The sequence below is a fragment of the Saimiri boliviensis genome, chromosome 17, assembly GCF_048565385.1.
Source record: "Saimiri boliviensis isolate mSaiBol1 chromosome 17, mSaiBol1.pri, whole genome shotgun sequence".
Classification (NCBI taxonomy): domain Eukaryota; kingdom Metazoa; phylum Chordata; class Mammalia; order Primates; family Cebidae; genus Saimiri; species Saimiri boliviensis.
The window spans coordinates 6560967-6587800 of record NC_133465.1 but is presented as its reverse complement, the minus strand read 5'-3'; the positions used below and the strand labels follow the sequence as shown (position 1 = coordinate 6587800).

Sequence of the window (26834 nt, the reverse complement as noted above, 5' to 3'; positions counted from 1 at the left end):
CAGGAATTTTGCAGACACAAAATCTCCATTATACAGCTCCATTTAAATGGGAAAAAAAAAAAAAAAAAAAAAAAAGTTCCGCTAGGCTGACCTAAATACCCCAAAACTTTTTAGGTTACATCTATGGCAAGTACAAAAGAACCACAGATGCTTCTCTGTAGGACTGAAAAGGTCAGGACAAATAATGATTCTTGTTCTAAATGCAGATCCTAGTTATTTTGGAATGAAATGCTGTTTTCTAGAAAGCAACATGAAAGTAGCAGTGAGAAAGATGACTATCATCATTTCAAAACAGGATAAGCCTAAATGTAATTTACCATTTATATGTCAACAAATTAAGGAAAATGTATAAAGTCCTAGTGGTTTCATCATAGGCCAAGGAGACTGTATCTGTCCTGCCCACAGTACATGGCTATATCACTGTATCTTTTGGTTAAGTGCCACTGGTACATATTAAGATGAAAAAAAAATAAAATAAAATTTTTTAAAAACCAACAACGTTTGGTCCAAATGGACACATGTTCTCTCCCAATTTTGGTTTCAAGGCTTTATTCTCTTCTGTTTGGGTTCCATTGTTAAGTGCACATTAATAGACAGCAGCATTTGTACTGAAACCCTCACATACCAAACAGCATATGCTAGGAGGTAAAAACCAAACACTAAATTCTACCCTTGAGGTGTCAAGTGTTCAGGATAAGAAGCAGTGTGACCCAGAGGAGGCAGCAGCCAAGGAAAAGACAACGTCAGGGAGTGGGCAATGGAACAACAATAACAAAAACCTTTATTTTCATGCCAGGAGAGGAACAAGGTGTAGCTCCTGTGTTAGCACCAGGACAACTAGGAAAAGTCAGGTGCAAAGGGTAGGGAACAATCTGCAGATATTTCACAAGGATAATTTTTGCTTTTCCCTTCTCATTCTTCACAGTGCATAACGCAAGAGCTGCCACTGTAGCTCAGAATAACTCAATGTTTGCCAGGACTGAACATCAGCAGTTTTCCTCTGCTCCCAAAAATGTCTCGCTCCCTAGAACTGTCCCCCTAAACTGAATATTTACCAATACTGGCTGATGAGCCAACTGAAAAATACATTGAAACCTCCACTTGCTGAACCAGTCTTCAAACTCCACGGAAAGACAGTACTAATGCAACTAGAGGGAGAGCCTCTAAAGACTGAGCCTTCATGCACAGACACAGAGCACAGAGGTACAGGATATAGTTCATCTCAAATAGGACAGGAATTCCAATCTTCTATACTATAATCTGCTTTTCTCAAGGTAGAGGAGAGATGGGTCTGGTTATCACTTGGAGTTTGGTTATACATATGCCTTTCTATTGCTGTTTGGGGCACTTTGCACCAGGCAACATCTATGCACTCATTATCTTGTGACCTCCAGGAGAAAGAAGCTGGAGTCACCAACTCAACGTGAAGCTTCCAGACCCTGGGTCTGGATTAGGACCATTACCCCAAGGTAAGGGGGGTCTCACCAGTAGAGGACCTCCTGCCAAACTGGAATTCCTCTGCTCCAGTTTCATGATACCAAGGAGGATTTCTCAAGATGGTATCTTTGAGCTCTGTGTTTTCATGAGCCACACCAAGGAACCTTCCAAACTACAACTGAAGCAGGTCCTCCCTTCAACCTGCTAAAATTGGACAGGTTGTCTCCCCGGCATTCAGCTGGAAGCTGTCGCGATGGGTTTCTTCAGATGCTGGCTCATGAGTTCCCTAGCACGAGAGACTTGAATGTGTTCGAAACATGAGTTACAGACGAGAACTGGGTCATAGAGTTGCTGATCAGGAATGGGCAGCTTCTGGTGGCAGCATGCGGCACAAAATACATTCCCACAATTTCTGCCAAAGCACAAAGAGGGAAGAGTTCATCAGAAATGCCTATATACTGGCCAGGCACGGTGACTCACACCGGTAATTCCAGTACTTTGTTAGGCTGAGGCGGTAGAATTGCTTGAGGCCAGGAGTTTGAGACGAGGCTGAGCAACATAGCGAAACCTCATCTCTAATAAAAAATTAATTAATTAATATTAAGAAATGCCGATATACTGAGAATGATAGTAAGTGAAAAGTTGGGGACAAACATAGTTTCTTTTTTTTTAAAAGACAGTGTCTCGCTCTGTCGCTAAGCGCCAGGCTAGAGTGCAGTGGTGTGATCTCGGCTCACTGCAACCTCCACCTCCCAGGTCCAAGCAATTCTCCTGCCTCAGCCTCCTAAGTAGCTGGGACTACAGGCACGCACCACCATGCCCAGCTAATTTTTTTATTTTATGAGAGACGGGGTTTCACCATGTTGGCCAGGATGGTCTCAATCTCTTGACCTTGTGATCAACCCGTCTCGGCCTCCCAAAGTGCTGGGATTAAAGGCGTGAGCCACCATGCCTGGCCACAAACATAGTTTCTATAAAGAGGTATCCACTTCCAGACTAATTCCACTTAGTTCTATACATATGCATTGCACTGGTTTTTGAGTCAGACTAAATCACATAAAACAACTTACCTGCAATGGTGTCTTCGTTTGGCCAACCAGAATTCACAATCACAGTTATAGCAGTGTGATGCCATATGGTCTGGAACCCAGCGAGTCACCTAAGAGAAGGCACAAAGAAACATTCTACGTCCTTGGTGACAGGATGGAAGAGCAACACTGCAGCAAGGAAAGCACCCCAGGAGAAAGTGACAGGCTTATCTTCCTAACTGGCTACCGCTTGCCTACCAGGCTGACATTCCTCTATGGGAAGGGCTCAGTCCACAGCATGCCGCTCGTCTCTGGGAAATATCATGATGACTCAATGGCTCACGTAAGTACCCACCACATATTTACCCAAACATACCTCAGTCTCTTTCTTATCAACAGGTTCCCAGCTTGCTTCTGAAAGACAGTCTTCACTGTGATCAGAGCCAAAATCCTCAGTATCACTGCCATCTGACTCCTTCAAACATGTCTGATGAAAAGGCAAAGACATCAACATTATCTTCATCATCGCTAACACTGTTTACCCTGTGTCAGGTACTGTGCTAAGTGCATTACATACATGAACTTAATCTCTCATGACAGTCTTACAACATATACTACTAATATTCCCATTTTAAAAATAAGAAAATAAAGCCACAGAGAAAGTTAAGAGCTCATATGTAGTAAGCTGGGATTTGAGCCTAGTATTGTGGCTTCAGACCTATACCCTTACCAATATAAGACTCTCTCTTTTGTTACATTCTAAACCAAGAGTTGGCAAACGATGGCCCACAAGCCAAATCTAGCCCATGGCCTGTTTCTGTAAATCAAGGTTGGAACACAGCTGCATTCATTCATTTACATACTATCTATGGCTGCTTTTTGTTTGGTTTTTGAGACAAGGTCTCACTCTTTTGCCCAGGCTGGAATGCAGTGGCATGATCACAGCTCACCGTAGCCTTGACATCCTAGACTCAAGCAATCCTCCCACTTCAGCCTCCCGAGTAGTTGGGACCACCAGGCATCCACCATGACATCCAGCTAATTTTTTGTAATTTTTTTAGAGATGGGGTTTCGCCACATTGCCTAGGCTGGTCTCAAACTCCTTGGCTCAAGCGGTCCACCCACCTCGGCCTCACAAAGTCCTAACACTACAAGTGTGGGCCACTGTGCCAGGGCTGTGGCTCCTTTTGCACAATAGCAGAGGTGAGTAGTTGCAACATAGATGGTATGGCCCACAAAACCTAAAGTAATTATTATTTGGCTCTTTACAAAAAAGTTTGCTGACTACTGTTTGAAGCAACAGAGAAGCGAGAAGCAGGCAAGTGAGGAGCACCTTAACAGAAGGAAGGAAAGTGTCTGTGTAGATGGCAAGGTAGCACAAGGAGGAAGCTGGCTCCTGGAAGCTCACCGAGAACCACAGTGCCAGAACCTGAGGCTGCCCAACACTGCACAGCCTAGATGGTCCTCATCTCTCACCTGGATTATTCCAAAATGACCTTACCAGCCTCCTAATCTGGGTCTCAACTGCCTCATTAAAATTGTACACTGCCACAAGAGTCATTTTAAGTACAGCTCTGATCGTATTATGCACTGGCCTAAAATTTTATTCCCTTAAGGGTAAATTCCAAATAAGAAGGGCACTCAATGAGCTGACCCTTCTAATCTCCATCTACTTCCCCAACGTCACCTCCCACCACTCTATCTGACTGTCTCTAATAGCCCCAGTGTGTGTATGCATGCATGTACACACACATACACTCGCATGTCCTTGTGATCATCCTTTTAAGCCATATCATTGGAGTACTTATTGCCACCAAGCTTCTGCAAATGGTGTTTCCTTTTCACTGTCTGCCTAGCTAAATATCACACATTCTTCAGCACTCAGCTCAAGCATTACCTTCTCAAGAAAGCCTGCCTTGATGTTTCACTGCACTCCAGCCCTATAACACCTGATGCCTCCTCAGTCATAGCACTTAAAACATCATCCTATTTGCTTACTTGTTTTTCATCCTATAGACCAGGTACCTAAGTCAGTGGCACACAGCAAGTACCCAACAAATAAATGCTGAATGGGAGGGAAGGCTGGATGAACAGACTAAACAATGAGTGTATGGCAGTTGGTGACTACTTACAAAATCATCCTCATAGTCCATGGGGGGCTCTGCTGGAGGGGCACAGCAGTGACGGATATCCAGCCTCATCTGAAGCTCACGCACCTGTCGACGTAGCTGCTCCACCTCTTGCTTGTACCCTGCTTCAATTTGCCGTAACCTATGCTGGATCACATCCGTGGGAAAGGGGAGTCCATCATCATCCAAATAGAGAGGAGGCACTGGAGAAGGGCAGCTCAGTGGAACGGGCTTTGTGCTAGAGACTTGCTTTGGGTGACTGGACAACCACATCCGGTTCTTTCCTCCTGGGCCAGTACAATGTCCATTGGAATGACTAGAACAGACAGGTGACTTCACACCTTCTCTCTGAGCCCACTGGCCCCCAAAGCAGGGCCCTGTGGCCCACATCTGCTTACTGTTTGGCCTCTTGCTACAACAGCCATAGGAAAGCAGCCGCCGAGGGGTGGCCTCCCCACTTGGGAATGAAGTCACCATCCCTTGGAAGCTGTCCCAGTTGGACCCTAGAAAAGAGAACTCACTGATCTGGCTCTGAGAAATTGGCTTCCGGACCAATTCCAATGGCATTTTCCCAAAGCGAGGATTTTCCAATAACTGCCCATTCCTATTATTTCCTCTTTTACCAGTGTCTTCCTCCCCATGAATCAGATCCGGCACAGAATTCAGTTGTTCCTGGTGGGAGATACTTGCCACAGACCCTGAGGGGTCTTGGCTGAGGAAGTCAGCGCTTGGGTCTAGAGGAATTTGGCAGGCAGCACTCAGTGGGTTGCAAAGGGTGCTGAGGCTGTGGTCGAGACCACATCTGGAGGGCACACCTAGCTTGGAGTCAGGCTGGGCCTGTTGGGGCGCACCTGTAGGAGAGTCCTGGGAAGACTCAGGAAAATTACAAACTCCATCACACTTGTTAGAAATGACCTTGGAGAGTACACTGACAGCTTCTGTTTCAGGACAATGTTCAGGTGGCTCCCCTGTGCCCTCTAAAGTCCTACCCAGCTCATCCTGGGCAGGAGGGTCTGAAGCTGGTCCCTTAGTCTCTTTTAGGACTTTGATCTCAGGATCAGAGGTGTTGCTCTTCATTTCCCGAGGCACTGTGGTATTAAGCAGTTTGTAACTTAGAGAACAGCTTTTGTGACTCTTGAAAGATTTATTGCTCAAGTAGTCTTTCTGGCTGCTGGACAGAGGAGTAGAAAGACCCACTTCTACAGTCTGCTGAGGACCTGCTACCCCAGAGTCCACAAAGGCTGTCTCTGATCCCTCAGGATTGCTGTGCCAGGGCTCCAGGCCTACCCTGACCTCCTGACAGTGGTTATTCAGGTTAGGGTCACTGGATGTACGAGTCAGGGGGCTGCTTGTGTCACAGGCAGAAAGAAGATCATCCATGGATCTGGTTTTAGGTAATCTGGAATGACAAACACAACATCTCCAGGTCAGGAGATGGACACTTAACAATATATGGAATTGAGTCAATGGAGCAATATCAAAGCCGGAGTTTAGAAATAGTGACATTTAAGATTACAAATAACCAATGTTCCCTGAACGTTTACTCTACAAAAAAAGCATAAGACACAGACCCTGTCGTCTGGAACCCAAAAAAATCTATTCTCAGCTTTTGTCAGCACTCAACCTACCAGTCTCTAGGCAATCTTAACCACTACAGTGGTTCCAGCTGCCTTCTGTGCTGCTGCCTTCTGAATCTACTATTCCAGCCAAGACTGTACCTAAGACTCAGACCCCATAACCCACGGCCTCCATCACAGTAAAACAGAAAGAAGATGGGTTTTGGAGCTACACAATATTGGCTCTGACACTGATTAGTTACAGGACTACAAATAAGCAAATTAACCTCTCAGATACTTGGTCTCTCCCTTTATACAATGATGATAATAAATCATACCTTGTAGAGATGCGATGAAAATTCAAAATATAGGCAACCAACCACAAACATAATAACCACAAACTTTTAGACAACACAATTCCCACGACACTGCTCTTGATAACCACTTAGCGGCGGTGTGCTCCTGGTTCCCAAGGCCCCATGGAAAGTTCCCCTGGTATATAGTACTCAGAATTCTAGAAGCATTTGTATATACCAGATGGGTAAGGGACATTTTCAGGAATGACCATCCTGATTATTAATGCAGTTCAAAGTCCTTAGAGCAATGAAAACTTGAGGGAAATTCACAAGGGAAACAGTAGAGGCTTCACTGGCGGCCTGTTTTTAGATGGCTGAGTCAGTTTAGCCCATGCAGAAAAATCCCCCAAAGGCAGAGTTATAATGCAGCTTATTTTAAGTAATTGGTTTTTGAAATGTAAAATAAATGTTTTATACATATTTCATCTAACTTTTGTGACCAATTTTGATTTTTTTTAATGGTCTGAAATTCCAGGAAGGCAAAAGCAGTGGTTATAATTATAGTCCCTGGAGTCCCATAGGCAGGGCTCAAATCCCAAATTAACAGCTTCTTTGTTGTGTTACTTTAACTTCTCTAAGCCTCAGATCCATCATCTATGGAATCAAGGTTAAAGTATCTACCTCTTAAAGCTATTATGAAGATTAAACAAAAGAATCCACATCGAGTGATCATAAGGACACATGCACACGAATGTTCATTGCAGCACTGTTTACAATAGCAAAGACCTGGAACCAACCCAAATGCCCATCGACGATAGACTGGATAGGGAAAATGTGGCACATATACACCATGGAATATTACGCAGCCATCAAAAACAATGAGTTTGCGTGCTTTGTAGGGACATGGATGAACCTGGAAACCATCATTCTCAGCAAACTGACACAAGAGCAGAAAATCAAACACCACATGTTCTCACTCATAGGCGGGTGTTGAACAATGAGAACACATGGACACAGGGAGGGGAGCACTACAGGCTGGGGTCCGTTGGGGGGAAATGGGGGAGGGACGGGGAGGTGGGGAGGTGGGAAGAAATAGCATGGGGAGAAATGACAGGTACAGGTGAGGGGAAGGAAGGCAGCAAACCACACTGCCATGTGTGTACCTATGCAACAATCTTGCATGTTCTTCACATGTACCCCCAAACCTAAAATGCAATAAAAAATATAAAAAAATAAAAAATAATAATAAAAAAAAGAATCCACATCAAGTGCATTGCTCAGTACTTCCTGTAACACATTATTGCACTTTACTGTTGACTTAATTCCTTCTACTGAAGTGTCTTGATGGCAGGACTCTGTCTTATTTGAATCCCCAGCACCTAGCACAGTACCAGGGGCAAATGACTTGAGAAATGAATGAGTGAGCTTAAAATCTAACATCAAGTTTCCACTGTTAGATGCCAATTGAATGAAATAGATGAGCAAAATTCAATACATGATATATATCAGGCATCTTGGTGGATCTTCTTAGACATCTAGACAACCAGGGCCCACCTAAGACCTTACTGAATAAGAATGGCCAAGAGTGAGGCCTAGGCATCTGTATTCTTTTAAGTACCACAGCTGACTTCTTTGTTTTCATTTTACTTTTTATTATGGAAAATTTCAAGCATACAAAAGAAGTAAAGAATACGGCTGGACACAGTGGCCCACGTCTGTGATCTAAACACTTTGGAAGGTCGAGGCAGGCAGATGTCTTGAGGCCAGTAGTTTGAGGCCAGCGTGGCCAACATGGTGAAATCCCATCTCTTCTAAAAATACAAAAAGTAGCTGGGTGTGGTGGTGTACACCTATAAACCCAGATCCTTTTTGGGAAGCTGAGGCATGAGAATCACTTGAGTCCGGGAGGCAAAAGGTATAGGTTGCAGTGAGCCAAGATCACACCACTGCATTCCAGCCTGGGCGACAGAGCGAGATTCTGTCTCAAACAACAACAAAAAGAATATAAGTAACTCTCATGTGCTCTTCATCCAAATCCAAATGACAACATTCTGCTATCCTCCACAACTCATTCCTATGTGTACCAAAGGTTAATCAGCAATGTTGACAGAGATAATAATACCTGAGTTTAGAACAAGAAGAGAGAGCTCATCCAGCTAGGTGGTCAGGGAAGGCTCTACAGAGAAGGTAGAATTTGAGATGGGAATAGAAGAATGTATTTGACTTTTTTAATGGAAGAAGAAAGACAGTAGGACATTGCTGATCTAGGGAAAGGTAGAATCAAAGTTAAGTCAGGTCAGTTGTTACAGAGACCATTTCCTTTAAAATCTTTTTATCAGTTATGTCTCAAAATCCACTCTCCGTCTTGAGCTGCCTACAACACACCTCCTTCTTTGCTGTCAACTAATATTTCAATCCCAATTTCCCTATACCTCCACTTTCTCCCAAAACTGGCTTGTCTTCTCTACTTTTCAATGTCTATTATAGTGTTACTACTATTCTCCTACTTTCTAAGCTCAGTTACTTGGGACTCAAAGTACTTTTTACTTCTATTCTCCAACTTTCAATCAATTCTGTAGCCTGCTAATGGTTTCTCCACAGTGCTTCTGAATTTAATCCTTTCTCTTTAGCAGGGACTCTTCCCCTCATATCTGAACTACTACAGCGGTGCTGGCTGGTCTCTGTGCCTCCAGCTACCCTGTACTCACTGATTAATTCTCCAAGGATCCCACTGTCAGCAAATCACAATGACTTCCTACAATGACTTCCTATTGACAACTGAATCAAAATAAACTCTTCGCCGTAATGTTTAAAGCCTTCAATGCCCTCAATGACCTGTCCTATATTTCTCTCTACTCCTTAAAATAGCCTCCTTTCAATCCCTGTCAGCTGTAGAGGATCTTTTTAAAAAAAAAAAAAAAAAAACAAAAAAAACTACGTCTCGAACAGGCGCAGTGGCTCACACCTACAATCCTAGCACTTTGGGAGGCCACGGCGAGCAAGTCACTTGAGGTCAGGAGTTTGAGACCAGCCTGGCCAATATGGTGAAACCCTGTCTCTACTAAAAATACAAAAATTAGCCGGGCATGGTGGCACATGCCTATAATTTCAGCTACTCGAGAGGCTGTGGCGGGAAAATCACTTGAACCCTCTCCACTAACCTTGTTACTAAGCTCACAACTCCCTTTATTTCATTCATTTGTTTGTCCAGTTTTAATTTTTACTTTAGTAAATTTATTTAAATTTACTTATTATATGCCAGGTTCTAAGCCAGATACATGGAGCACAAAAATACCTTCAATTCTTTTCTGGTCCTTCATGAAAATTTCCTGAGTAAAAAAAACACCAAATGACCCTTTTAAAAAAAAAATCTCATTTCTCTAAAGCTTTGAACTACACACATTACTTTTTTTTTGAGACAAGGTCTCGCTCTGTCACCCAGGGTGGAGTGCCGTGGCAAGGTCACAGCTCACTGCAGTCTTGACCTCCTGTGCTCAAAACAATCCTCCTGCCTCAGCCCACCAAGTAGCTGGGAACATGGGTGCACGCCACCATGCCTGGCTAATTTTTGTACTTTTTGTAGAGGTGGCGTTTCACCATGTTGCCCAGGCTGGTCTCAAACTCCCGGGCTCAAGCAATCTGTGCACCTTGGCCTCTCAAAGTGCTGGGATTACAGGCGTGAGCCACGGTGCCTAGCCTGAACTACACACATTCTTATTTGCTTAGATGTTGACTTAGAATTGTTCTCTAGTTGTTCTGTGTCTTATCTTACAGCTTAAAATTATCTTGAAAGTAGAACCAATATCTTCTATTTCTTTGGTGTAGCCCACAAATTACTAGAGTAATTTGCCTATTACTCTAGTACAGTAATAGGCAACTTGTAAGTATTAAAGAAACATTTGCTGAATTGATAAATCAGATACTAAGTTAACAATGATTATTAAATGGGTCACAGAGCTTATTAAAAATTTGATTAAAAGTTATTGCCCCTCTCCCAGGAAAAGGAAACCTATGAGTCTATAGCCAAATTCCGCATAGTTTGGGGAAGGAGAAAAAAAAAATCACTGAATTCCTAAAACTTACCATGGTTCTCTCACAATTGACTTACTTCAAAGGACCCTAAAACCAGTAATTTGGGATGCTCGAGTTTTTTTTGTTTTCCTTTTTAATATTCAACCAAAAATGTAAGTTATATTTTAACTTTAAAAACTTTCAGCCAGGCTGGGCATGATGGCTCACACCTGTAATTCCAGTGCTTTGGGAGACCAAGGCAGGAAGATCACTCGAGGCTAGGAGTTTAAGACTAACCTGGGCAACAGAGTCTATCTCTACAAAAAATAAAAATTGGCACATGCCTAATGAGCTAATTAGCTACCTTGGAGGCTGAAACACAAGGATTACTTGAGCTCAGGAGTTTGAGGTTACAGTAAGTTATAATTGTGCCACTGCACTCCAGCCTAAGTGACAGAGCAATACCCTGTCTCTTTAAAAAAAAAAAAGCTCTCAGCCAATAAACAAATATCAAAATTTAAAAAATATATATCCTTGGGCACAGTATTTTCATTTATCTGGCAAAAACACTAGCACAACTGCAGAAGTATGCATACAAAGTAACCCTACTGGCCAGGCACAGGGGCTTACACCTATAATCCCAACATTTCGGGAGGTTGAGGTGAGTGAATCACTTGGGGTCAGGAGTTCGAGACCAGCATGACCAACATGGTAAACTCCCATTTCTACTAAAATTCAAAAATCAGCCAGGGTTGGTGACGCATGCCTGTAATCCCAGCTACTCTGGAGGCTGGGGCAGAAGAATCACTTGAACACAGGAGACAGAAGTTGCAGTGAGCTGAGATTATGCCATTGCACTCCAGCCTGGGCAACAGAGCAAAACTCTATCTTAGAAAAAAACAAAAACAAAAACAAAGTAACCCTACTAAACTATATACTTATAAATGGTATAGATGGTAAATAGCATGTGTATTTTATAATTTTCCTTTTTGAGACTGAGCCTCACTTTATTGCCCAGGCTGGAGTGCAGTGGCGCCATCTCAGCTCACTACAATCTCCACCCACCAGGTTCAAGAGTTTTTCATGCCTCAGCCTCCAGAGTAGCTGGGATTACAGGCATGTGCCACCACGCCCAGCTAATTTTTGTATTTTTTAGAGATGGGGTTTTACCATGTTGGCCAGGCTGGTCTCAAACTCCTGACCTCAGGTGATCCACCTGCCTCAGCCTCCCAAAGTGCTGGGATTACAGGCGTGAGCCACCGTGCCTGACCTGTATTTTACATTTCTAAAAAAAGTTATATAAATAAGGATGTCACTAAAGCATTCCCTGTATGATAAAAAATAAAATGGAAATTACTTAAATGATGAATAGTAATCTGGTCATATAAATTTTTGACTACTCTGAACCCTATAAAAACAAGAAAGGAGCTTTATATGTGCTGTTATGAGAAGACAATCTAATATAAAGTGGGAAAAACAATTTGCAAAATATGCAAAAAAGTAAAAAGGGTATGTAAAACAATTCTGATTTTGTTTATAAAAAATGTTTCCATATCAGCACGTGAGAGTGTGGATTTGTCTATATAGAGGTAAACATCTGGAAAGACATGTGCCAAGTGTTAACAGTGGACACCTGTCGGGACAAGGATCTTAAGGAGAGATTTTCACTTTCTACTTTTATATCGTTTTGACTATTTTTTTAAAACCAGAAACATGTACTACTCTCATAATTTAAACCGACCCTCATTTCACTTCCCTCTGAACATTCAGCCAGAAAATAACTAATTTCATGTCTCCCCTTTAAATTCTGGCCTTTTTCTGAGGGAGGAACATAAAGGCCATCCCCCTGCTGGGAACCCATTTCACTGAGAGTCCGATGTTTCTGGAAGCTAATGCTGGACACAACAAAGGCTGCTACTAATATAGCAAGCTCCCCATTCCCTGTACCAGTGAACAAAAATCAAGAGCATTCTCACAAACCTTCCTAAAATAGTACTTTCTGTTTTGTTCTCTCCCATGCTTGGGTTTATCACACAGGATGATAGCCGCTCCTCCAGGAAAGAAAGTATCCAACCTTATCTCCAGAGGACCTTGGAAACAGTACACTCCAGGCTAGCTACCAGTGCTGGGCCAAGTTTTTCCTGCAAATTACTCAAGAAGTTGCTTTTAAGTATCTCAGAAAGAAGCCAGGCACAGTGGCTCACGTCTGTAATCCCAGCACTTTGGGAGGCCGAGGTGGGTGGATCATCGGAGGTCAGGAGTTCGAGATCAGCCTGGCCGACATGGTGAAACCCCATCTCCACTAAAAATACAAAAAATTGGCTGGGCATGGTGCTGGACTGCTGTAATCCCAGCTACTCAGAAGGCGGAGGCAGGAGAATAGCTTGAACCCAGGAAGTGGAGGTTGCAGTGAGCCACTGCACTCCTGCCTGGGCGACAGAGCAAGATTCCATCTCAAAAAAGAAAAACAGAAAAGAAAGAGAACAACATTTAGATGAGATGGGAATCGGTTACTGCCTTCCTAGTGGAGAGAGAAGGGAAGAAGGGCTTTTCTTACCTGTCCAGAGAGCGGCCAGAGAACTCCTGGCTCTGGGCCACTGGGGAAAGGTAAAGATCCATGCTTTCCTCCCCAGGTGTGCATGGAGATGATGCTGGCAGATAAACAGCTGTCCAGAGGTGCAGGGCCCGGACATGACAAACAGGATGCAGGACCTAGGGAAGGAGCTCAATACTAGTGCTTTGTGAAGAGTTCCTGATCCCTTTTTTCTCTAAACCTTTGACTCTGTATTTCCCCTACTGATTCAGCCCCTTCTCCCTATAGGTTTCTAAATAGCACCTATAAGAAAAGGGCTCAGACTCACCATGTCTGAGCTGGGCGTGTAGAGGAAGTTGTGAAAGTTTTTATTGCCAGCTCGAAGGAGTGCCCACACAGAGCAGGTCCGCTTGTAGATGTTGCGCTTCTCTCGCTCACAGGGGTTGTTGGCCAGGAATGTGCCGTAGAGGCAGGAGTATGTGTGTTGTACCAGCTTTACCTGGAAGGCAGAGAGAGCTTGCACCTGGAGTCCTCAGGCTGACATTCCCCACATCCTCCTGTCACAGAGTTTAGGACTTACTAGGAATGCTTCATTAAATTCAAACAGGCAGGGGAACTGCTTAAGTAACTGATGGACAGAATCAAGCCACTGGAGGAACACAGGGCATTGTTCGTTTTGGTCCTCCACATTCTCTTGGTGGCCACAGCGATCTCCAAACTTGTGCCCAAAATCCAGCCAGTCCGATTCCACTAACACTTGGAAGCCCTGCAGAAAAAGAAACTGTTCAAACATAGGGCTTCTCGGGAAATGCTGATGTGCTACCCTCCTGGGAACTGCTCAAAACAGGGAGCTGGCAGCTTCAAAGAAAAATAGGACTGGATCTAGAAGAGGACTCAAAGCCACCAATTTTCCAAGCATTTGGGAATTGAAAAAAAAAGAAAAAAAGAGCCACTCGTGTCCTCTACTGAAAGATCCCCAGGACAGATCCAAAGGGCTCAACACCTTTCCTCCTCCCACAGTCCCTCTGATCTTCCCACCCAATTCGTCTCAATACCTCCAACGTCCTGTAATACGGGTCCAGTAATATTTTGGCCAGGGCTACGATCTGCGGTGTGCGGTCCCAGCCATCTGAGCAGTGTACCAGCACAGGCCGGCCTTCCCGGTCTACTGTATTAGCCACCAGCACAGCTGCTTTTAGCATCACCGACAAGTGCTGCAGCCATTTGGTACTCTCTAGTGCTGACAACCAGCTACACAAGAGCAGAAATGAAGTCGGTCACCAAGGGTGCTGAGGCCACAACAGTCTCTCCACCACCCACAGCCAGCCGCACCCAACGAAGTCCCCAGTGAGAACTGAAACCAAGAGGTCCGTCCCATGGCCTTTTGGCTAAGAGGTATCTAGCAGGAAGGTAGGGAAGGCAGGACCTGCAGCAGATAAGAGCTTCTGAGGATCAGAAGAGGAACTGGGAAGCATCACATGCACACTCAGCCATTTTCTCTCCCCAGTTCTCTGTGTTCTTTGAGTAGAACAACTGATCCAAACAAAAGGAATCCAATGTCCTGTGACCATGCCAAAGTGTTGGCTGAGAAGTGGAAGGGTTCTTGGAACTAGCCCATGGCACCCAGCTCCACCCAGGCCCTCAGATCTTCTGCTCTCCAAACATCTCATCTCCCCATCTAATTTCCCAAGAAGCAGAGGTACTGGGTAAGGAATGAGACTGGAGGGAATGCGAGCAGGGAACACCTACTTGCTAGGATCTGGCATCTGGCTACACACAGCCCGGAGATACTGAAAGCTGTTCCGGATGGCGTGGATGTTGGCCATTCCCATGAATACGACCTCACAGTTGGGATAGTACTCTGTAGACATGACAGGAGAGTGAGACACAAAAGCAAGTCCTGGGATCGGGCATCCAGGACAAGAGTGGTCCTGATGGACAAAGCGTCCCTGGAGGACAGAGAACTCCAGGATGGGAACTAAATACAATCTTGAAATCGGAATCACACTTATATTTCTGGAGACTCAGGTGCCATATACTAGTAATAGTAACAGTAATGACCGATGATAGTAGTACTTAGACAATATATAATAAATTCTCAATAAACAGTAGCAGCTCTGTGCCAATAATTTCATATAATACAACTTCTTTTTCTTTTTTGAGACAGGGTCTCATGGTCACCCAGGCTGGAGTGCAGTGGTACAATATCAGCTAAGTGCAACCTCTGCCTCCCAAGCGATTCTCATGCCTCAGTCTCCTGAGTGCCTGGGATGGGACCACAGGCGTGCACCACCACGCCCAGCTAATTTTTTGTGTTTTTGATAGAGACAGGGTTTCGTCATATTGCCCAGGCTGGTCTCGAACTCCTAAGCTCAAGCGATCCACCTGCCTCCGCCTCCCAAAGTGTTGGGATTACAGGCATGAGCCACCGTGCCTGGCCTACATATGCAACTTCTAATCATCCCAACAATTTTGCAAGGTTTGTAACATCCCCTTCTTATAGAAGAGAAAATAAAGTTTGGACAGATTAAGCAACTTCAGCATAGTCATCGCCATAGCTAGTAGGTAGCAAAGTGGTGATTCCAAGCCAGTTTATTTGGGCTCTTTCCACTATACAATGGGCCCACAACCCCCTCCTCGCCAAAGCCATCCAGAGCACAGGCTGTCTGCCAACACTGGGATAACAGCAATACCTTCACATTCACAGCCTCCACCCTTGGCCCGGTTAGCCACTGCTGCCGTGTAGGATCGTGCATCCAGGATCAGCAGCTTCTGGGGGGCTGCTGTGCTCTCCACTCCAGAGCATGCGGTCAGAGAGGAATCTAAACACACAGCAGGGAGGAGCCCCTGAGTCAGCCAGCCACCCATCCTCCCACTGGCCCTCTGGTACTCCCTCTCAGAAGGCAGAACATGAAACTAACTTGTGAGACCCCTCACACCCCACAGCTTCTGACAAGGCGGGACCCCAGCACCCTGTGTGCTGTCATCGTCCCAGACTCTCACGGGGAACTCCCTGGGAGCCAGTGAAGCAGGAGGGGGCCTGCTCCCTGGGAGGTCAGCATCAACCACACCTTACCAAAGTCAGCATCACACGCCTCGCTGGTATCATTATTCCCGATGCTGAGGGAGCCCCCATTGGCCCTTGTCCCTGGGTCCAGGGCACAGGCTTTAGCAATGGACGTGACCAGGTACTCATCATCAGCATTGCGCCAGCCCCACCAGCTGATCTCCGGCTGGCTGCAGCGGGCAATAGCAGCCCCATTGCGCAAGTGTCTGACAAAACAGAAGAAACCGTAATGCCCTTGTCATTCAAAGCCTCCAGCAGCCTACCTCAGGGGGTTAGACCAAAGTCTCTAGAGTCAGCAGGGGCTACCAACTCATCCAGGTCATAAGAGCAACCAAAAGCCCCAACATCACTAGTGGGCTTCACAGTTTACAAAGCACCATCACACATATTTCCTCAAATGGGCTCTGTATGCTCAAGGTGACCTTGACTCATCAAATCGCACAGCAGCTGCTCCAGGTAGACACCCAGCAGGAGAACAAGGCCTGGCTGAGCCAAGAACAGGAACAATTCCAAACTTCATGGTTACTCCCTGTCTCACTCTATTTTAGCTACAATATTCTAGTGCAGGCATCAGCAAACACTTTCAGTAAAAAACCAGACAACAAATTTTTGGCTTTGTGGGTCACAACCAGTTTGTCATATATTCTTATGTTTGCTTTTTTTTTAAATAGCTCTTTAAAAATGTAAAAACCACTCACAGCTTACAAACCATTTTATATAATAGTTTATAATCCAGATTTGGTCTACAGGCCAGTTTGCCAACCCCCGTACTAATGCAGTGTTTTACACACACACACACACACACACACACACACACACACACACACACACCCACTCTAAAAAAAGGCGGGGGATGAATAAACTTCCTAATAGCCTTATTCTTAGGAGAAAAAATTAAGATAGTTTTTGTTTTAAAATTATTTCATACTTCCCCATAGAGTGTCAATTCCCAGTCAGCCAGGTTACCCAGAACCTCCAATTTTGACTCTTTCCTTGTTGCATAAGAAACGGCCTCCCTACTTCCTAGCCCCATTGCCTCACCTATACACAACCACGGGGATCCGCTTCCAGGAGCGGAAGGAAGCCACGTTCTCCAGCTCTTTGTCAGTGATCCACACAGGAACCAGCAGCTTCTGGGGGTAACTGGGGCACAATCTGAGAACAGACCAGATGGGAGTCACCAAACTGGGTCTAAGACATGTGATGACAAGATTCCTGGGGATGGCTTTGTGGGAAGAAAAACCGGCAGCCTTCCTCCCTCACAGACTCAGTAGCTGTGCCCACCATGCTTTATCCAAACATGGAAGTGGTATGGTGTGGAAGGTGTTTTGGTCCCCCAACCGTTGCTCTCACTTGTAGTTGCTGTTGATGTGTGAGACTCTCCAGACATTCTGCAGGTCAAAGCCCATCCTCACGAGCTCCGCCTCCTGCCGACATCGTATGTGTTCACCTGCAACAGAGCCCCCACGGCGGTTAGCTTCCCAGAGCACCAGTGTGCAGGGGCAGAGGAGGGATGAGAACCGAGGGGTAGGCAGCAGCCTCCCAAAGCAGACAGACCGGCCTCACCTGGCTGACACAGGTGAGTGTGCTGGTCCTCCTCGGTCAGCCCCAGGCACCAGGCATGGTAGGCAAAGGCAAAGAGGTCCTCAGGCTTGGCAGGTCTTGCTGTGGCTCGGCTCAGCCGTGAGAGCCACTCTTGGCACTGCTTGAAAGTTGAGAAGTGGCACCTGCCAGGCAAGAAGCCACAGGCCTGGATGAGGCAAAGTGCAGTTGTGCCACGGGGCTATCAGGGTCGAAAGCCGCAGGACGGCTATGAGGAGAGGGGGCTGCAAAGCAGCAGGTAAAGCAGTGGGGACCCAGGGTGGGGGACCAGGGACACTGGCCAAGACCCAGCAGAAGTTGTCTCTTGTGATCATTCTCTTCCCAAGAACTCCTGTATTTGAGGCATATTTATTCTCTCAACTGGGGCCCTACCATCTCTCATATGAAATCTAAATGCTACCACATGGCCCTGAACATCTGCACTCCTTGTCCCTACCCTAACGGACCAGTGTTATCTCCCACGAGTCCTAACTCAAACCTTCTGCTTCAGGTGGGAAGTCCTGCTCACATCCTTCCCATCTCCTTGGTTTTTATCTTCTGCTTGATAATATCTCCTCTCTGCCTAGCCACATCCTACTGATGCTTTGAAGATAGTTTTAATCTCACTTCTTCCTTAAACCTTCCTAACCAACTCTATTCCAGAAACTCCTTCCTCTCTTGATTCTTAATGTGCTTGGAATAAATAAATATATATACTTTTTTTTTTTTTTTTTTTTTTTTTTTGGAGACAGGGTCTTGTTCTTGCCCTGTCATTCTGTCATCCAGGCTGGAATATGGTAGTATGATCACAGCTCCCTACAGCCTTGACCTCCTGGGCCGAGGTGCAGCATAATTGTGCACCACCACATCTGGCTAACTTTTTAAATTTTTTGTAGAGATGGGGTCTCTCTACGTTGCCCAGGCTAATCTTGAACTTCTGGGCTCAGGCAATCCTCCCACCTCGGCCTCCCAAAGTACTGGGATTACAGACATGTGCCACCATGCCTGGCCTGCTTGGAGTACTAAGCAACATATCTTTCCATAGCATATTGCCACAGGTTAAGTCTTCTTCCAGCAGCTAGACTTTAGCTTCCTTGAAGGGAAGGGCAATGTGAATGCTCCTTCTAAATCCCCCATAGACCTGAGCACATGGTAGGCTCTAAACTGGTTATCCTTTTAATGAATCTCAGACTCATCCCAGATTCCTTTCTTTCATTTCCAATCTGTCAGCAAATCTTCCCATCTCCACCTTCAAACTACACCCAGAATCTGACTGCTTCTCACCACTTCGGCTGCCACCGCCTCAGACAGGCTGCCGTGATCTCTCACCAGGGTAACCTCAATAGTTCCTAACTAGCCTCCCAGTTTCTGCTTTTGCTCTTGCCCCCATTCTCTTTCATCTAGTCTCAATATAGCAGCCAGCATGACCCTATGAAACATTCATCAGATCACATCACTCCTTTGCTCAAAATCCTCCAGTGGTTTCTCCGTTCTGTCAAAGTAAAAGCCAGTCATCATGACACCCAAACTGTCTGACACCCCACTTTGCTCTCAGATCTTATAACCCCACCACCCTCACCCACATGCACTCTACTCCAGCCACACCAGCCTCCCTGCCAGTCCTCCAATGTGCAGGTACACACCCACCTCAGGGCCTTTCCACTTGCCATTCTCTCTCTGGCACACTTTTCCCCAAAATACCCACAAGGTCACTTTCTTCAGGTCTTGACTCAAATGCCACCTTTCTGGTGCAGCTTCTCTGATTACTTTTGTTTTGAGACAGGGTCTCACTCTTGTCACCCAGGCTGGAGTACAGTGATGTAATCACAGGTCACTGGAGCCTCGACTTCTCAGGCTCAAGAGATCCTCCCATCTCAGCCTTTTGAGTAGTAGCTGGGACTACAGGCATATATCACCACACCTGGCTAATTTTTTCTGCTTTTAGTAGAGACAAGGTCTTGCCACGTTGCCCATGCTGATCTTGAACTCCTAAGCTGAAGCGACCCTCCCACCTTAGGCTCCCGAAGTGCTGGGATTACAGGTCTATACTGCCCTGATTACTTTATTTTACAATCTTCATCCTCATAGCACTCCATATTCCCTTTCCCTGCTTTATTTTTTTCCTTTATACTTATTATCATTTCACAAATTTTACTCGTTACTTACTGATGGTATCTCCTCATTGGGATGTAAGCTCTCTGAGAAAATTTTGTCTATTTGTTTCTTGCTGTATTCCCAGGACTTAAAACAGTCTAGCATTGAGTAGGGTATTCAATACATGTATATCAAATGAATAAATAAATAAACCAACAATAATGTGAGTGTTCTGTGCCAGATATTGTCCTCAGTGCTTTCACACACATTATCTCACATAATCCTTCCAATGACTCCATGAACTAAGCTTTACTCCCATTTTTTCAGGTCAAGATCCCAACCCAGAACATGGTCTTCACCTTTTCCTCTGACTGGGGAAAGTGAGGCAGATCTTTCCTCTCTTGCACCAGAGAAACCCTGCAGCACAAAGATCTGGATGAGACTAGGGTCAGAGGACCTGAGTGAGGCCCCGTGGTTCTCACCTGACCACTTTGGAGTCCTTGCAGGAAATGTGCAACTGGAACATATCACGGCTCTCCACACTGTCAATCATCCGGAGGGGGACCTTTAGAGGAAGGGCAAACTAAAGCTCAGACCCTTCACTGGGCACCACTCCTTACCCTCACCCCAGCCTAGGCACTGATGTATCAATAGCAGGAAGGAAACTGACATTTACTGAGGGCCTGTTAAGCATCTGGTAACTGGACAAAGTCCTCTGCATATGTGATCCCAATTAATGATCCCAATAACCCTGCATGGCAGGTGTTTCCAGCCCATATTATTGAAGAGAAAAATCAAGCCTCAGTTAGGTGACTTGACCACGGTCACCCAGCTGGTGAGTGGCAATGCAAGAAAAGAGCCCAGGTTTGTCTGACTCCAAAGCCTGTGCTCTTCCAACAACGCCACCATGCTCCTTAGAAGGGCCAGTGAGAGAATAATGGAAAGACAGGAGAAAAGAGAATGAGCCAGAAACAGAGCTACAGCTAGGAAAATAAGGCTGAAAAACATGAGGTCAGAGAGAAAGAGAAGGGAACCCCAACTTGTTATATATTTTTTATTTTTTGAGGCGTCGTCTCACTCTGTCGCCCAGGCTGGAGTGCAGTGGCACAATCTGGGCTCACTGCAACTTCTGACTCCTGGGTTCAAGCAATTCCTGTACCTCAGTCTCCCTAGTAGTTGGAACTACAGGTGAGCATCACCAATCACGGCTAATTTTTGTGTTTTTAGTAGAAACAGAGTTTTACTATGTTGGCCAGGCTGGTCTTGAACTCCTGACCTCAAGTGATCCGCCTGCCTTGGCCTCCCAAAGTGCTGGGATTACAGGCATAAGCCACCATGCCCAGCCTCCAACTTTTTAAAAGACATGATCAAGGAGATCTTTGGAATAATCCCACCTTGAACTTCACAGGGATTTTAGCTTAGGGGTAGGAGAACAATACAGAAACTCACGTTGATGACAGAGTCCTTGAATTTGATATGCAGCCGGTAGTTCGAGATGGCAATGAGGGCATCGGCTGCCCGGCCCAGGAACTCTACTCCCTCACCCTGCAGCACTGTGAAGGGGACCTGTCAAAGGGCAGAGAAACCCTCAGTCCAGAAGTGAGTGACCGCCTCATCTTCCTCTACAGCCCCTGCTCTGTGGAATCCCCTCTGGAAAAGCTCTGGAAATGATGGACCAAGGCAGGAGAGAAGAGCACTCTCCACAGTGAGGGCACCAGGCCACAGCTGTAGAGGAAAGCTGCCTTTCCTTCCCTGGGGCCAACAGCTCCAGGATACACAGACAAACTCTCCTCCTCCGGAGACCACAGAGCAGGAAGCCAGAGCTCCGGTACCAGATCCCCTTGAAGATATTTCGGGGAAGGGAGAACGTTTTTTTAACTGGGCAGGAAGCCCCATCTATCCTGGCCCCCAACTCCTCCTTACCTGAAGGTTCTCCTCCTCCTTCACTAGTTCCTTGGGGGGGAACAGATCCTTGGCTTGGATGTACTCCAGGCTGGGGGGCCCCTCCTCACCCTGTAAGAAGGCCACAGTTCTAAGTCACCAAGCTCTGCTTAGCCCATGAGGTTCATTCTGCTCCCCTCCCGCACCAAGGAATCCACAGACAACCACACACACACACCTCTAAAGGTTCTGGTCACCAGAGGAGGGAAAAGAGATCTGCCTTGGTTGGAGACAGCTAAGGGTGAAATGGAGAGAGCACTCAAGCCTACTAAGCCTAAGGAAAGAATGAGGCCCCAGGAGGAATTGGGAACCTGCACTCTTCAAAGAGGGACTCTCCTATCAACCAACATTTCAAAAATGGAGGAGAGAAAACTAAGAAAAAGAAAGACTCTTTTCCTTAGACCCATGTAAGGGTAAGGCAGGAATGGGGATGGGAAAGTGCTGTCCTGAGGAAAAGGAGCCAGGTGTGACAGCTGGTTATAGAAAGGAGGGAAATCAGGCCCCTGTAGCCACTGAAGCTTCAATCTGGTGGGTGAGGAAGACAAAGAGGAGTGGGTGGGGGGATTCAGTCCCACGCCTCTAGAGGGCCTTCACTGATGCTTTCAAAAGGAAGATGTGTTTGGGAGCTGGGCTTGTCTTCTTGTTAGGCCCACACTGCTGACAAGCCCCCATTACCTGCCAAGTAACCTGCTCTCCCTGCTCATCAGAGGGGAATTCCTGAGGAATACCCATGGCAAGAGGAAGGAACTCCCCACCCAACCACCAGGGAGGGGACCCGAGGGGATCCACGGGCCTGGGAGGAGCCAGGAGACCCAAGGACAGCCAGGGGAGAGAGAGAGAGGAGGCCTGGCAGACACCCACGGGGAAGGCGGGGACAGATGAGAGGACAGATGGGGGAAGCTGGGAAGGAGCATCAGCCAGCGCGGGAGGAGGGGAGGGCTGGGAATGATGCAGAGGTAAGGAACCCTGCAGAGGCAGGGAAGATGGAGAAGAGAGGCTGTCTGGGGACAGTCAAGGAGAAAAGCCTGGCATGTCAGGTGAGGGATGGAGTGGTGGAAGAGAGAAGGGACTGGAGCCCCGAGCCAGCTCACAGAACATCTCGCGCTCCCTGACCAGCCCCCCCCAACATCCCATGCAGCCTACTGGCCACATCCCACATCCCCAAGCAAGGATACAGCGGGTGGGACCAAGATGGAGAGGCGGAGGTAAAGGGATGTACCCCCGCAGGGCGGGGCCTGGAGATCTGCAGTCAAGGGCAGTGGCTGCGGGGCCGGGATGGACCACAGAATTTCCATTCCGGGCCTTCGGCCATCCCCGGCACCCAAAGATTGAAGCAAGCCCAAGAAATAAAAGAGTTAAACCCACCATTCCTGCCCCTAAACGTTCGGGGTCGAGCCAGGGGCCTTGGGAAGGGGGATGGGCTGAAATCGAGGGCTGACCCTGGGCGAGGCTGTGGGCGCAAGCAAGCGTTGGTCTCCTAGGCACCCAAAGGCAGGGTGAGCACTTACGAAGCAGCTAAGCATGGAGCAGGAGACGCGGGCGGTCAGGCTCATGGTCACGGGCGGTCTGGGCCAGCGCACATGTCCCCGGAGCCGCTGCGCTGCCCGCCAGCCCCGGGCGCCCGCCGCATCCCGGCTGCGGGGACCGCCAGGTGCAGCCGCGGTGGCCAGGAGGTGAGGGCGCTGGTGGCGGGCCCTCAGCACGGCTCCCTCACGCCTCTCCCCTCCTTTTCACAATGGAGCGGGCCCAGCTCCGCCCTCCAGCACGAGCGCGGAAGGGAGGGGAAGCTGGGCGAGGGGAGAGCCCGGGACGCGGCGGGAAGGCGGAGGCAGGGGCGGGGCGGCTCCGCGAGACCCACCCACAGCCCCAGGCTCCTCCCTCCCCGCGGACCCCGGGCCTTGTCCGAGGGCGTACCCCACTCCAGGGACCTTTAGGGGCTTTCAGGATCTGGGCTATGGGACCGCCCAGACAGACGGCCTGAAGCAGAAAACAAGACCGCCTACATTTTCTCATTTACCTTTTTCCCAGGTGGGCCACCCCATGCCCTCTTACAAACCCATCCCCATGCCCTCCCCTCGTCTCTAAGTTCACCCGACACCTGCTCTGGATCCCAAGGTGGAGCCCACCTACCTACAACCCGTTTGCTTCCTCCTTTCACTCCAAAACCACTACCCACCATGCCCCTGCCCATCAGGGTCCTTTAATCCTGTGACTTGGCTAAACCCTTCTTTCCCCTTAGAATGGTGCCTTAGTTATTCCACGCTCCTGGAAAGGGAAATGAGCTTTTTATTCCAATACCCCTACCAAACCCAGCTCCTTCAGCTCCATCTCTCCCTTGTTTCACATTCTGATCTCTAGGTAAGAAAGTCCTTCTTCAAGGAGAAAGGATTTCTTAGTCTGGGAAAGAGAAGAGCTGGAAGTATGGACCACAGAAGTTATACAAAAACGAAACTTGAAACTCAGGAGCAGGAGAGTAGAGAGAGTTGGGTAGAGGGCCAAGGAATAAGGAGCAGGAAGAAGGGGCTCAAAATATCACCAAGAGTCACAGAGGGAGCTCGCTGGAACCCCAAACTTCCTGCACCTGGTAACTATCAGACACCAGGGCTTTTGTCTTGTCTGGGGGAGAAGGGAGGAATAAAAGAAAACCTGACATTTTATTAAGCATCTACAATGAGCCAGGCAGTTTCTAACATTATCTCACTAAAACTTTTCAAGCCCTCAAGAAGTAAACCTTATCCTGTCTTACTGGTGAGACTTAAGCTTAGAGAGAAAGTATGCAATTTACCTAAGTGGTGTGCTAGGATTTGAAATTAGATGAAGCTGACTCTGAAGCCTATGCTCTTTTCACGGTATCCCAGAAGAGAAAAGAGGAGCAATCTCTTGGTGGGGGCCCAAACCAGCAGGCTTTCTGAGAAGAGACCGAACCAGTAATGCACACACCAAATCCACATGTCTATGGAAGGAAGGGAGGGAAGAAGGAAATCCTCTCATCTACTGAATTCTTTAACCTGCCGCTAAGCACAAGGGACACCTAAAAGAAACGGAAGAGATACCATCAGGTTAAGGGCCTGGTCTGAGCCAGGGCCTATAGCTCTCTAGGCCTTTCCCATCTCACTGCCTCCTCCTAGCTCTCAGGAATTACGGCGTTCCCTGGACTTGGGGTGAGAGAAGGGCAGTTACAATTAATGGAAAATTCACAGGATCATTGTAAACCACCTCTAGTCTTATTCTGGACACCCTGAAGATGCTATCCTGAGAGATATTCAGTCAGCTGTCACCTGTAGTGGCTTAACAGCAGCACCCTGGAGCTGGAGAAGCCCCACAGTTTTGGTGGAGTCACTCCTGATATAGCATCCACAATATTCAAGGGACCCACCAGAAGTCCAAGGATCCTGAGATAAAGAAGGCCTGGCTTTTCAGACCAGAACACAGAGATCCTACCGGGGATGCAAGAAAAAAAAGAGGAGGGCTGTTATGAAGGGTTAATAGAGCCAGAGTGGGCAGGTAGTTTGAGGAAAGTGTGAGGCACAGCACATGCAGAAAAAGATTTATAGAAGCTTCCAGTCCCAGTGCTGAATAGTGACTAATGTTTTGCAATCTGAAGAAACCCCAATTTATCTCCAGGGCAGATTAACCTGTTTAGGAGCTGAACAGGGTAGCCTGGAGCTCAAGGTCTAGGAGAGGTGGGGCAGCTTCACAGAGAAAGACACAGGGATTACAGAAAACACGATGGCCTGAGGAAAGAAAGAGTACTCACCATTCTACCGTGGCAAGGGTCCTGGCTGCCTGCTTCTCACTGTAAGAAGACAGAGGAACATAAAAGTGAAGAGCCCCATCAACATTACCATAGAATCAACAAATGTTACCCATCTGCCTCTGACCTTCTCTACAACATATTCTCCCTCGCAGAGACCCTGGTCTCTCCACAAGTCACCGTACCAGAGAGAGGCAATGGGAGCTACATAGGGAGAAAGCAACAAGTGATCCTGCAGGGCATAAAGTCAGCCACGAGGTTCTGGAGCAGGAATGAGTGTCATCCAAGATTATTCACCAGAACTCAGGAGTCCTGATTCCCAGATGCAGAGGGAGAACACTTCTTTGTGGGGCAGCAGAACTGCCAACTCTGAAGAGACAAAGCCTGCCCAACTGGGGTACATTTTGGGCCCTGAATCTTTGGGCAAAGTGGCAGTGGCTGAAGGGGCATGAATCCACAGGAATGTTTTGCCAGTCTCTGAGTCTCTTAGTAGTACCTACCTGACCTGTTTACTGGGGGCAGAGTCCGAAGTGGGACAAGCGTGATGGTGGTGGGGAGGGACCACAACCTGTGATCAGAGGGCAGCAGGGCTGCACAGGCACAGGTCCTGCTGAGTGTACTTGACACCAAGTTGGGTGGAGGTTACGGAGAGGAGCCCATACAACAGGAATAGAATCAGGCCAATTCAGGCCTTGGAGTCAGCATCTGTCCAATGAGCCCAAGGAACAGGGATTTCAGGATGGGGCCTCCTAGGCTTACTTAGGAAGCCAGGCCCAGGTTTCACTGACACTTTCCTTCATGCCTGCTATCCTCAGGGGCAGTACAGCAGAGCCCTATGGGAGACTGCGGGCATAAAAGCCTCCATCTGTGGTCCTGCCCACCTCCCTGTTGACAGTACCCTCTTCCCTAGACCACTCTCCCTCATGGGGGAACCCGCAAGAGGCAAGCCAGAGGTGCTGCCTCACCGCCCACTGGCACGCAGCCCCAGGGAACGAAGGGAGGGCAGGAAGGACAAGGATCAGGCCTGGGAGGCCCAGGGTTTTCAGGCCTAGGAGATCTGGTCCCGGGGGGCGGGCCAGGTTGGCAAGGGAGCCCAGGTGCCCAGGTTCTAGGGGCGGAGCCTAAATACTCGGAGGCGGAGCCCCAAATGACAGAAGGCGGGACTCAGGAAAGCCGGTGGGGTCAGGGCGGAGCCGGGCAAGACCTGGTCGCTGCGGTTCCCAGGCTCGCAGTGCAAGGGGCACGGTGACTCACCCAGGCGGCGTCCGCCCGACCCTCCGAGTCCGAGCTCCAGCCACTTCCGTCTCCCGCAGCTGCCGAGACCGCGCCGTCCCGACCCCACCACGGTGCTCTGCTCCACAACCAATTATATCTCCTGCCTGTGCCCGCCCTGGCCAATAGCCACGC

At 47.5% G+C, this 26834-nt stretch overlaps 1 protein-coding gene across 4 annotated transcripts; it reads right to left on the bottom strand.

The window, feature by feature from the left end:
* Window positions 1–1145: 1145 nt before the first annotated feature.
* On the bottom strand, window positions 1146–26822 carry MTMR4 (myotubularin related protein 4). 4 transcript variants are annotated; one of them, XM_010339728.3, is made up of 19 exons: window positions 26682–26822; window positions 25431–25469; window positions 21656–21745; window positions 21182–21298; window positions 20215–20297; window positions 17624–17784; window positions 17411–17507; window positions 17099–17212; window positions 16067–16263; window positions 15684–15812; window positions 14740–14851; window positions 14046–14241; window positions 13571–13756; window positions 13319–13489; window positions 13015–13169; window positions 4598–5993; window positions 2842–2952; window positions 2508–2596; window positions 1146–1849 (listed from the first exon to the last, which is right to left on the bottom strand). In XM_010339728.3, the coding sequence occupies exons 2-19, from the start codon at window positions 25431–25433 to the stop codon at window positions 1672–1674; spliced, it is 3585 nt and encodes a 1194-aa protein (XP_010338030.1). In that variant the 5' UTR covers window positions 25434–25469; window positions 26682–26822; the 3' UTR covers window positions 1146–1671. The 4 variants fall into 4 exon arrangements, with proteins under 4 accessions (XP_010338030.1, XP_010338031.1, XP_010338032.1 ...); XM_010339729.3 differs by lacking the exon at window positions 26682–26822 and adding an exon at window positions 25928–26642; XM_010339730.3 differs by lacking the exon at window positions 26682–26822 and adding an exon at window positions 25555–25898.
* Between the last annotated feature and the right edge of the window lie 12 nt (window positions 26823–26834).